Consider the following 11,816-nt stretch of genomic DNA (forward strand, 5'->3'; position numbering starts at 1 on the left):
TACACACACACACACACACACACACACACACACACACACACACACACACACACAAACACACACAAACAAACACGTCCTGGGATTACTTCCCAACAAAGTTGAAGAATTAACATCAAAACTGAAAGAGCTGGAAATTCAATACAAGGAAAAAGAGAAATAAAAATTGGAGAACAAGATTGGGAGGGGGGGGGAAGTGCTGACTGGACATTAACGCGGGACCACTTCAAGAATCCGACACACAAGGGCAAAGATTAATTACAACTTATTTTGTTTCAGCATTTTCACTCGGCAGACTGGAACAGAGTCTCACTCACTTGCCTCAACCATCAGTGACATGGGCCATAAGCACACACATTTATTTTTAGCCTTAAAGGCAATTAAGGACACATTTATAAAAAGTCACCTAGTGCACACTTGGAGCTTACAGAGGACAACAATGCTGTTTAACTTTAACCATCCAAAAGGCAAAGCTGCTTTCAAAAACTTACTTTTGTAAAATTAAACAAGCTGAACTGATTTACAACTGGTGGTTGTGCTTTCTTTTAAAGGGATGTGAAATCTGGTATTACCTCCCATACCCCACCCTATCAGCAGCTGAGGGTGTTGTGGATAAGTGACTCAATCTCGGGCCTCAGGCTTAGGGGCTCCAAAACATTATTGACCAATGGATAGTTGTAACAAGGGCCTGTATACCTAAAGGGTTACACAAAGATACTTGCTAGACTTTTTAAAGACAGTGATGGAGGCAGGAATGCAAAGCAGCATAGGCCAAGAATTCCAAAGGGCAGGCTTCAGGATCTAGGGATGGGGGAGGGGGATAGAATGATCATGAAACGAACAGTGCAGTAATCCAAAGGAACAAGGGATAAATGTGGAAGATTCCACAGATAGCCAGCAATTATGGCATTGAAAACACAGAGAGAGATTTTGAAATTGATTCAATGGAGCACAGGAAACTTGGTGATGAATGCACAGTAGGGTAAGATTTTGTGCATGGCAGTACCCAGCCTGCACACTTCCCAATTCTTTGGAATACCAGAATCATGCAGACCATGACATGGAGAACATTCAAAGAAAAATCTCCAACTCAATTAAGATGTTCAGCATTGAGAGAGCAGACGGTCAACTGTTTGGAGATTAAACAAGTTAGCCTTGGTGATGGACTGGATGCAAGGTCAAAGCTTCACCTTGAGTAAAGGAGATTAAGCATCACTCAGAGTTAAACCTTAGCCATGGCTCAGCTAGGTACGTATACAAGGTTGTACGTTCAAGTCTCAGTCCGGAGGTTTGAGTACAAAGTCTAGGCTAACTGTCCAGAGCAGTGCTAAGGGAATACTGTTGTTCGTCATATTAAAAATAATGGACCAGGAAGAGGGACTGTGATATTATAGGCTTCAGGCATTGTCGATGATTCAATACTGTGCTATCAGAGGTGGCACCTTCAGGACGAGACAAATTGATGCACTGTCTTCACTCTCAGATGGATGTAAAACATCCCATGGGATTACTCAAGAGTTAAGGGAATTCTCCGTGTCCTAGCCAGTGATTTAACTCATTCATATCACTAAAACAGAGCAACTGGTCATTAGCACAGTGCATACAAATCGACTGAGATGTTTCCTACAACTGACTGCTTGAAAACATATTTCTTTGGCTACAAAGTGGTTGGGACAACTGCTACACATTTAAAAATTGTGTGCTGGATAAAATTAAATGGTCTCAGTCGTCAAAGGGTTAATATGGCTTCGAATGGCCCAGATGGTGCAGAGAGAGGAGACAGCTAAGTCCACAAGGAAATTATATTGATAACACTGTAACAGCCTCTCATAAAGCGGACTATTTATGCATTTGAAATAATGGCTCAAAAAGGCTTACTGAGCAGATACTCCTAAAATACCAGATAGAACGAGAGTGTTTTTCCAGTCCCCTCCCCCAAGAAATTAAAATATTGGTATCTATCAGAACGTGTTTATGTTGTGTTTATAACTTACTTTAAAACGATGGACAAATCATTGATTATGAGGAAGTTTGAAAATTAGGCTCAGGATAGATGGCTAAATGTTTGGAAAGGAAATCTGGTTTGAATCCAGTTGGTTTCAGCGGGTCACTTCACTGGGCACGATTGCTACTTCACAGCTAGAAGCTAGTTGGGAGAGATTGGGCACGGCAGAGTATGGGGAGAAGCAAAGGTTGGCAGAATTCCCTAATTTGGATCAATAGCAGTGTCGTTTAATTTATCAGCCACAGGCTGGAAGCGGTTAACTGGGATATGCCAAAATGTAAATTAGTAAACACACACAATAAAAATAGACACCATTAGCTGCTGTGTGCTGAGTGGTCATTCACGTGAGTGGATACTTTAACCTTGACTTGCGCTTGCTGGTAACATGCTGAAATGAAAAGCAGAGGGTGCAAATGATCTATGACCATTAAAGTTATTGAATGTTGGCACTGGACATGTTAAGTAAACACACACGCGATATACATTTACCTGTGTTGAGTGCGCATGGGAGCGGTTTTCTAGTGCATGGGGTGAAGTGCTGTTGCTATCAACACAGTGATATCTACCGAAGAGCACAGTTGTAACAGTCTTTTACTCTGAAAGATTCTAAATATCGTAACTAATTACATTGAAGGCACAAGAACATTGTGTCTTTTTAATTAAAAAAAAAATCAACCTGTTCCAAAATGTTATGATATTCCTCAGGCAGGTGGGACTTCAAGCAGGACCTTCTGGCCCAGAAGTAGGGACACTACCCACTGCACAGTAATTTCACGGCATGTAAACACATTGTGACCTATTTACAGCAGGTTAGATACAGTTGCAAATTCAGGCAATTATATACAATTGGCTGTGTGGACATTGGCCATTTCATAAAGGGGTTGGGAGGAAGACTCTACAAGTTAGAGGACTTGTCGAAAATAGTGCAGTGTAGCAAATGATGCCTTGGAACACACATATATTTCTAAACATCCTTCATCATTGCAGAGGTATTTGTATCATCAATAACCACAGACAAGGTGCCAGAGGACTGGAGGTTGGCTAACATGGTGCGACTATTTAAGAAAGGTGGTAAGGGAAAGCCAAGGAACTATAGACTGGGCAGCCTGACATCAGTGGTGGGCAAGTTTTTTTGGGAGGGGATCCTGAGGGACAGGGTTTACATGTATTTGGAAAGGCAAGGACTGATTTGGAATAGTCAACATGGCTTTGTGCATGGGAAGTTGTGTCTCACTAACTTGATTGAGTTTTTGAAGAAGTAACAAAGAGGACTGATGAAGGCCGTGTGGTGGGCATGATCTATATGGACTCCAGAAAGGCATTCAACACGGTTCCCGACCTGAAACGTCAACTTTCCAGCTCCTCTGATGCTGCCTGGCCTGCTGTGTTCCTCCAGCTCCACACTGTGTTATCTGCGTTCCTCACGGTAGACTGGTTAGCAAGGTTAGATCACGTGGAATACAGGGAGAACTAGCCTTTTGGATAAAATACAGGCTCAAAAGGTAGGAGACAGATGATGGTGGTGGAAGGTTGTTTTTCAGACTGGACGCCTGTGACCAGCAATCTGCCACAATGATAGTCCTGAGTCCACTGCTTTTCCTCGTTTATATAAACGATTTGGAATGTGAACGTAGGAGAAATGGTAAGTAAGTTTGCAGACGACACCAAAATTGGAGGTGTAGTGGACAGTGGAGAAGATTACCTCAGAGTACAGAGTACATCGGGACCTTGAACAGATCGGCCAATGGACCGAGGAGTGGTCGATGGAGTTTAATTTAGATAAATGTGAGGTGCTGCATTTTGGAAAGGCAAATCAGGGCAGGATTTGTACACTTAATGGTAAGGTACTGGGGAATGTTGCTGAACAGAAAGAGACCTTGGAGTGCAGGTTCATAGTTCCTTGAAGGTAGACAGAGTAAAAAGGTGGCATTTGGTATGCTTGACTTTATTGGTCAGTGCATTGAGTATAGGATTTGGGAGGTCATGTTACAGCCGAACAGAACATTGATGAAGCCACTTTTGGAATACTGCATTCAATTCTGGTCTCCCTGCTATAGGATATTGTGAAACTTGAAAGGGTTCAGAAAAGATTTACAAGGATGTTGCCAGGGTTGGAGGGTTTGAGCTATAGGGAGGGGCTGAATAGGTTGGGGCTATTTTTCCTGGAGCTTCAGAGGCTGAGGGGTGACCTTATAGAGGTTTATAAAATCATGAGGAACATGGATAGGTTGAATACACAAGGTCTTTTCCCTGGGATGGGGGGAGGCGGGGTGGAGTCCAAAACAACAGGGCATAGGTTTAAGGTGAGACAGGAAAGATTTAAAAGGGACCTAAAGGGCAACATTTTCACACAGAAGGTGGTAAATGTATGGAATGAGCTGCCAGAGGAAGTGGAGGCAGCTGGTATAATTAAAACATTTAAAAGGCAGCTGAATGGGTACATGAACAGGAAGGGTTCAATAGGGTTAAGGGCCAAATGCTGGCAAATGGGGCTGGATTGATTTAGAATATCTGGTTGGCATGGGCAAGTTGGACCAAAGGGTCTGTTTCCGTGCTGCATTGCTCTACAACTCTATCTCCTCCTACTCCCATCGCCCAGCACATCATAGTGAGGGAATGTTGATGGGAGAGGAAAAAAAAAGGATAAGTCAGCGATAGTAGGAACTGCAGATGCTGGAGAATCTGAGATAACAAGGTGTAGAGCTGGATGAACACAGCAGGCCAAGCAGCATCAGAGGATCAGGAAGGCTGACGTTTCGGGCCTAGACCCTTCTTCAGAAATCAGTCAGCAACTGGTTTGTCTGATGTAGAGCAATGCACAAGGATTCCTCCCTTAAAGTTGCAGTTGCATTGCTGAACGGGGAAACAGCTTTAAGTGGATCAGGTGTACCCATTACAATCAATGTAAAAACTGATGTTAGGTTCTGATCAGCCTTCCTTATCAGAAAAAAAACAAAACATTATACACTGCCAGCTGAAATGCTGAATGTTGTGCAATTACTATTTCTAAGTGAAATAATTTTTAAAATAAGAGGACTATGGAAGGAAGCAGAAAGACAGGTGGTGAACTGGATAAAGCTACTCCAAAATGGCACTGATCAGGTAACAGTACACTATTTCACCTCCACCTTCAATAATACTAAAGTTTCCAATGCTAAACCAGCATACCTGTCCAATTATAGCCACAACATTCAAGCACATCAACGTTGAATAAGGCAATTTGGAATGGAGACTTCCTCTACTTGCTGACTAAGACACCACTTAAGGAAGAAAAGAATAAAGGGATGTCCTGATATAGAATTAGACTAATTGGGGTGGGAGGAGAATTATGAGGAGCATAAATACTTGCATAGGGCAGATAAGTCCAAATGGCCTAGTTCCCCTTTTTTCCTCTATGCACTCACAAGAGATCCACATCGCTGGCTGGACTAGCATTTATTTCCCATCCTGTTTGCACTTGAGAAGGTAGTCTCTTCTCAAACCACTGCAGTCCACGTGCTACAGGCTGACCCATAATGCTGGGAGAAAGGGAATTCCAGGATTTTGACCCAACAACAGTGAAGGAACAGGGATATATTTCCAAATCAGCATGGTGAATGGTTTGGGGGTGAACTTGCAGGTGGCGGTGTTCCCATGTATCTGCTGCCCTTGTCCTTCTAGATTAAAGTAGTCGTAGGTTTGGAAGGTGCTACCAAAGGATCTTTGGTGAATCTCTGCAGTGCATCTTGTAGATAGTACACACTGCTGCTACTGAGCGTCGGTGGTGGAGGGAGTGGATGCTTGTGGATGTGCTGACAATCAAGCGGGCTACTTCGTCCTGAATGGTGTCAAGCTTCTTGATTGTTGTTGAGAGTTACACCCATCCAGGCAAGTGGGGAGTTAGGAGGTGAGTTACTTACTGCAGTATTCCGAGCCTCTCTCTAGCTCTTATAACCACTGTATTTATATGGTAAGTTCCCAGTTTTTTTTTCAACTTCACCAGATTGACGCCTCATTTTTAAGGAATGCCTAATGCAGCTCTTGAAATACCTTCCCGCATTCTGTATTGAACCAGGGTTGATCCCCTGGCTTGATGGTAATGGTTGAGTGGGGGATATGCCAGGCCATGAGGTTACAGATTGTGCTGGAGTACAATTCTGCTCATGCTGATGGCCCACAGCACCTCGTGGTTGCCCAGTTGCTTGATCTGTCCTAAGTATATCCAATTTGGGACAGAGATAGTGCCATATAACTCAATTGAGAATACCTCCATGTAAAGACAAGACTTCATTTCCACAAGGGCCATTCAGTGGTAACTCTTATCGATACAGTCATGGACAGATGCATCTGTAAGGGACACACTGATGAGAATGAGGTCAAGTATGTTTTTCCTGTCTAGCTGGTCCCCTTACAGACCCAATCTTGAGGCTACACCCTTTCAGACTTGAGCAGTTTGGTCAGTAGTGCTGCTGCCAAGCCACTCCTGGGGAGGAACTTTGAAGCCCAGAGTCCGCACTGTACCCTTTCCACCCTGTGCTTCCTTCGTGTAATGTTTATTACGTTATATTGCATCTAAATCCCCCAATTTTTTTCCATTCCACTCACAGACTTTGGTAATCAGACTGAAACCATGTCCTTAAGAATGAGTTCAAGTGCAGTGTGCCTGCTTTCTTGAAATTGTAAAAAATATTGCAAATTATACAGAACCCTCATCAAATTATAAATATACTGTAGGACTATTGCTGATGGGTTTATCGTGTTCAGTCTGGAACTTTGCTTTGGAGTCTGGAAGATCACTTTTCCTCCCCAGATCTCACAAGCAAGGAAACAAGAGCAGATGACTCTTGCATTCCATTTTTCCCATGAACCCCTGACACATTCTCGATTTTTATCTCAAATCCACTGCTCCATCAGGCATCACCCTTCACCCTCTGTGTGACTGCACAGGATCAACTATGATTGTGTACGAACACATCGCTCCAGAAAAGAAACAACCCTAAACAATAGACTATAACTGATATACCTACCAAAGAAAACAGTAAGGAAACGTGTTCCAAATTTAAAATCAACATTTAACTTTCTCTAAATGCCACACACATTTCTTTGTCAAAAGAACTTCTTAAAAATTGTGTGTTTAAGATTTGTTTCCACTCATGGTAACAGAAATTTTTCGGAAGAATGGAATCAGCAGAGGCCAGTCAGCATTATATTATTGTTTCACCAGTAGCTCACAGCTATGCCTTCACCAATTTACTTCACCTTCCTTCAACTTTTGCCTCGAGGAAAAGGTCATCAAGCCATTTGTGGCTATGATATACAGAAGACAGAGGTATTCTGAAAATACTCAATATTAAAAAGGGGTTGAGCGAACGTTCTTTTACAGATTTGCAAATGCTGCGAAGATTTGAGGCAAAATGCACTCAGACTGTTCGTTTCAGTCCAGGCAGGTTTACAGCCTACCTGGCTGTAAAAGACATAGCCAAATATATCCTATAGTAGCCAACACTCCAACCTCTGGCTAATTCCGCACCCTAGCTAGCTCCATTTTGTTGTTCCTCATTTGCTTGGAATTGTCCCTCCTAAGCCTACTGCATGTACCAAAGAGAGGTGTACAGCCAGAGGAGACACTGAAATAGGGCCACATCTGCTCTCCAACAGATGTTCTAAAAAGATGCCACAACCATTTCAAGGATCAGCAGCCCATATTTATCACTCAACCAATATCACCTTGTCAAGCATCTCAGATGTTTCTGGGAAAACTGTTGTGCAAATTTAGCTGTCACATTTCTTGCATCATAATAGTGGGTTCATTTCAAAAGCATTCCACCGTGAACAGATCTGAAGCATCGCCAGGATGTGAAATGGTGCTACCTAAATGCAAGCTCATCCGCGTGACTCCAGGCCACAGAAACCAACAACCAAACTTTCTAATATCCCACACAGTGAAAATTAGAAGCTCCACAATATTGCAGCCAAAGTGGCATCAGGATGATCACAACTTCAGGCACTTGGCTCACAGGAAGCAATCATTACAAATCAGAAAAATACATTTATATAGCGCTTTTCACATCCACCGCACACCTCAAAACACGATCAGCCAATTAAACACTCGGCTGAAATGTAGTCACTATTGTAACGTCACAAAGTTATGAAGGGTCTAGGGATTCAACGACAAGTGTTCAAATTTGAAATGCAGGCACTGACCACCATTCCGAAAGCTCTGAACACCACTTCACAATACAACAGCCCTAATGCCACAGATGATACCATTAAAACACTCCATAAACACCATCTTCAGAACACAATGCCTCTTCACGAGCAATGCTCTCTCAACATAGAGCCCACATTTTCCAATTCCAAAATACAGCTAGCTACAACAATTATTGCAGAGATTTGAGACCGGAACACGGCACAGTTATTAATTTATTTTCATCAGCTGTAAATGTTACTTTCCAACAGAAAAACACATGGAACAGTCCTGTTGATGAATTGAATAGGACTATCTCAACTTGTTTGGGAATTCAGTTTCAGAAATATTAAAGAACTCACCAATAGCATATAGATTATATTTTCAACTACTGACTCATCTTAGAACAAGTAAACATGATCGTAGACTGAACTCTCCATTTTTACTAAATGTTAACGAAAATGTATCCTGTTGGTGTGGAGTCACTACCAACAGATGGTCTTTTCACAGACAATTATTAAGAGCTGTTTCATTCTATACAATGTGTAAAGGTTGTATCATGTCCAGTAGTGAACTGTAGCTCATGGATGTCAAGAACTACTAGAAAAGCATTTCCCAGAATAGCAAACACAATTCACACAACATATAAATATTACGCGTCACAATATTAGTGGATAAACATTAAATGCTCAATACGTTCTTCTTCCAATATTTTTAAACAATTAAATAAAATAGCACACAAATAAATGTCATGGCAAGGTGTTGAGAGCCTGTGGAAATATTGTCTGTTTTGTCTAGGTTGTCACCAAATCATTTAACATGCCAGTCTGGTTAAGTTGGTTGCACGTATATCTCTGAACTAGGGGGTTGGGAATTGAAACCACACTTCACAACTTGTGACTACACCTAATCATAACAGATTTTGGAAGCTAAGCAAACTCAGAGTTAATGCTGAGTCCAGTATGACTCTTCTTCAGTTCTTTTAACTGTGTTCTGAGGAAGGGTCGCCGGACCCGAAACATTAACTCTGCTTCTCTCTCCACAGATGCTGCCAGACCTGATGAGCTTCTCCAACAATTTCTGTTTTCATTTTAGATCTGGTTAGTATCGGATGGGAGACTGCCTGGGAATACCAGGTGCATTAAGAACTGGGCTCTTGTAGCCTAGTGGTAGCATCCCTACTTCTGGGTCAGATGGTCAAGTCCCACCTGCCCTGAATGTGCATCAGAGCAGGTCCAAACAGGTTGATTAAAAATAATTCTTCTATAATTCCGACTAATTATTAAACACAGCGGGGAGGGGGACAGACAAGGAAATGTTACGTTGTGTAAAGGGTCATCTCTTAGAAGAGACTGTAAAATGAAGCACAGTTAGCTTTTGTTTCAGGTAGAGTCATAGAGTTGTACAGCACGGAAACAGACCCTTCCGTCCAACTCTTCCGATCAGGTATCCTAAATTAATCTACTCCCATCTGCCAGCATTTGGCCCATATCCCTCCAATCCCTCTTTATTTATATACCCATCCAGATGCCTTTTCAATATTGTAATTGTACCATTCTCTATTACTTCCTTTGGCAGCGCATTCCATACACGCACCACTCTCTGTGTGAAAAAGTTGCCCCTTAGGTTCCTTTTAAATCTTTCTCCTCTCACCTTAAACCTATACCCTTTAGTTTTGAACTTCCCCACCCCTGGGAAAAGACCTTGGCTGTTCACCCCATCCATGCCCCTCGTGATTTTCTCAACCTCTATAAGGTCACCCCTCAGCCTCTGATGTTACAGGGAAAATAGCCCGTCTACTCAGCATCTCCCTACAGCTCAAACCCTCCAACCCTGGCAAAATCCTTGTAAATCTTTTCTGAACCCGTTCAAGTTTCACAACATCCTTCCTATGGCAGGGAGACCAGAATTGTATGCAGTATTCTAAAAATGGCCTAACTAATGTCCTGTACAGCTGCAACATGACCTCCCAACTCTAACACTGAATGCACTGACCAATAAGGGCAAGCACACCAAACGCTTCTTCACGATCCCATCTACGAAGAAAAGCTGTGTTCCAGACTTGGGGATCCATCATTACTTCTTTACCACTACTGGGTTAAAATTCTGAAACTCTTTACCAAACACACAACAGATGCTGCAGAGGTTCACAGAGGTAACTCAGCAACATCATCACAGGGGCAATAAAGGCTAGCCTTCCCTGTGAAACTCAGATCCTGAGAACAACTTCAGAGACCTATCCGCCAACACAGCCAGAAAAGATTGATCCCTGCTGTTTTCTCAGTGTGTGCAGTAACTCATTGTGATGTCTCACCAGCTTTTAACAGCCAATGACTTGGTAGCCTCAAATATAAACCGAAAGAGCTGTGGATGCTGTAACTCAGGACCAAAAACAGAAGTTGCTAGAAAAACTCAGCAGGTCTGACAGCACCTGTGAAGAAAATAAAAATCCAGAGACCCTTCCTCAGAACAGGAAGTCTCTAATCCAGATTCAATATCGAATAATCTGCATTCACATGACGCCTCTCACAAACTCAGAGGGGACCAGTGTCCTACAGCCAACGAAGTGTAACGCTGGAACAATAAATTTGCGCACAGCAAGATTCCACGAGCAACAACATGATGGGGGTCCAGCTGGTCTGTTTTATTCAAGTCATTGGGGGGAGGTGGGAATAAATATTGACCAGGTAGTCTGTAGAACTCTCCTGCTCTGGACACCAAGCATCAATATCTCAGCAGAAGGGACACATTTGTGACAGTGCAGCGCACCCTCAAGCACTGGGTGAGCTGTGGGATTTGAACCTTTGGAATGAAGGGAAGAAGAAATTAGCAACGGAGCCACGGCTGGGCTTGTTGCAAATCCTGGCAGAGTGGGTTTGAATGTGCGGAGTAAAAAGCACAGAGAGAGAGCAGGCCAGCTTTCCTTACCTTGGTGATGAGGAGAGGCTCCTTGTGCTCCCGACCCCCTCGCAGGGTGAATCCCCAGGGCGCACCCCCACTCAGGGTCACCTCGACACAGCGGGAGCCCTGCGCTGCCCTCCGTTCCTCCATTGCGTGCTCGTCGGCGGCGGTAGTCGTTCCCTTTGTGCGGACACCTCCCCCGGCCATGGGGTTGTGGAAGGGGGGGTGGGAGAGAGAGAGGCTGAGTCCGGCCTTCGGGTGCGGAGGTCACGGCTGTACGGTGAGATTCGCGGCGAGCCTGGCGCCGCACAGCTTCCACCGCCTCGCTATTCTGGCACCAGGCAGACGGCGCACCTTCCACCTGCAAACACATACCACGAGATCCTCCCTGCACACACGGCGATTCACTCACCCTGCTGGGCACTGCCATACACAACAACAACCATCCCCCTGAGGAGCAGAGACCATTCAGCCCGCTTCGTGTCTGTGCTGGCCCTCCCCACCAGCGATTCCTGCAGTGTTCCCTTCCCGATTCCCTTTGCAAGGTTATCACTGAATCTGAGATAGTAGGAACTGCAGATGCTGGAGAATCTGAGACAACAAGGTGTAGAGCTGGATGAACACAGCAGGCCAAGCAGCATCAGAGGAGCAGGAAGGCTGATGTTTGGGGCCTAGACCCTTCTGAAGGTGCCTTTCTACACCTCTGATGCTGCTTGGCCTGCTGTGTTCATCCAGCTCTACACCTTG

At 43.8% G+C, this 11,816-nt stretch overlaps 1 protein-coding gene across 1 annotated transcript in view; it reads right to left on the reverse strand.

Annotated features, from left to right (window-relative positions):
* shroom2a (shroom family member 2a) overlaps positions 1-11,425 on the reverse strand; it is a 305,723-nt gene extending 294,298 nt beyond the window's left edge. The window contains exon 1 of the mRNA XM_048602587.1: positions 11,097-11,425. Coding sequence (XP_048458544.1) covers positions 11,097-11,276 — 180 coding nt within the window. The 5' untranslated portion in view covers positions 11,277-11,425. The remainder of the gene's footprint in view (positions 1-11,096) is intronic.
* Between the last annotated feature and the right edge of the window lie 391 nt (positions 11,426-11,816).

This window comes from Rhincodon typus, chromosome 11 (assembly GCF_021869965.1).
Source record: "Rhincodon typus isolate 14 chromosome 11, sRhiTyp1.1, whole genome shotgun sequence".
NCBI lineage: Eukaryota > Metazoa > Chordata > Chondrichthyes > Orectolobiformes > Rhincodontidae > Rhincodon > Rhincodon typus.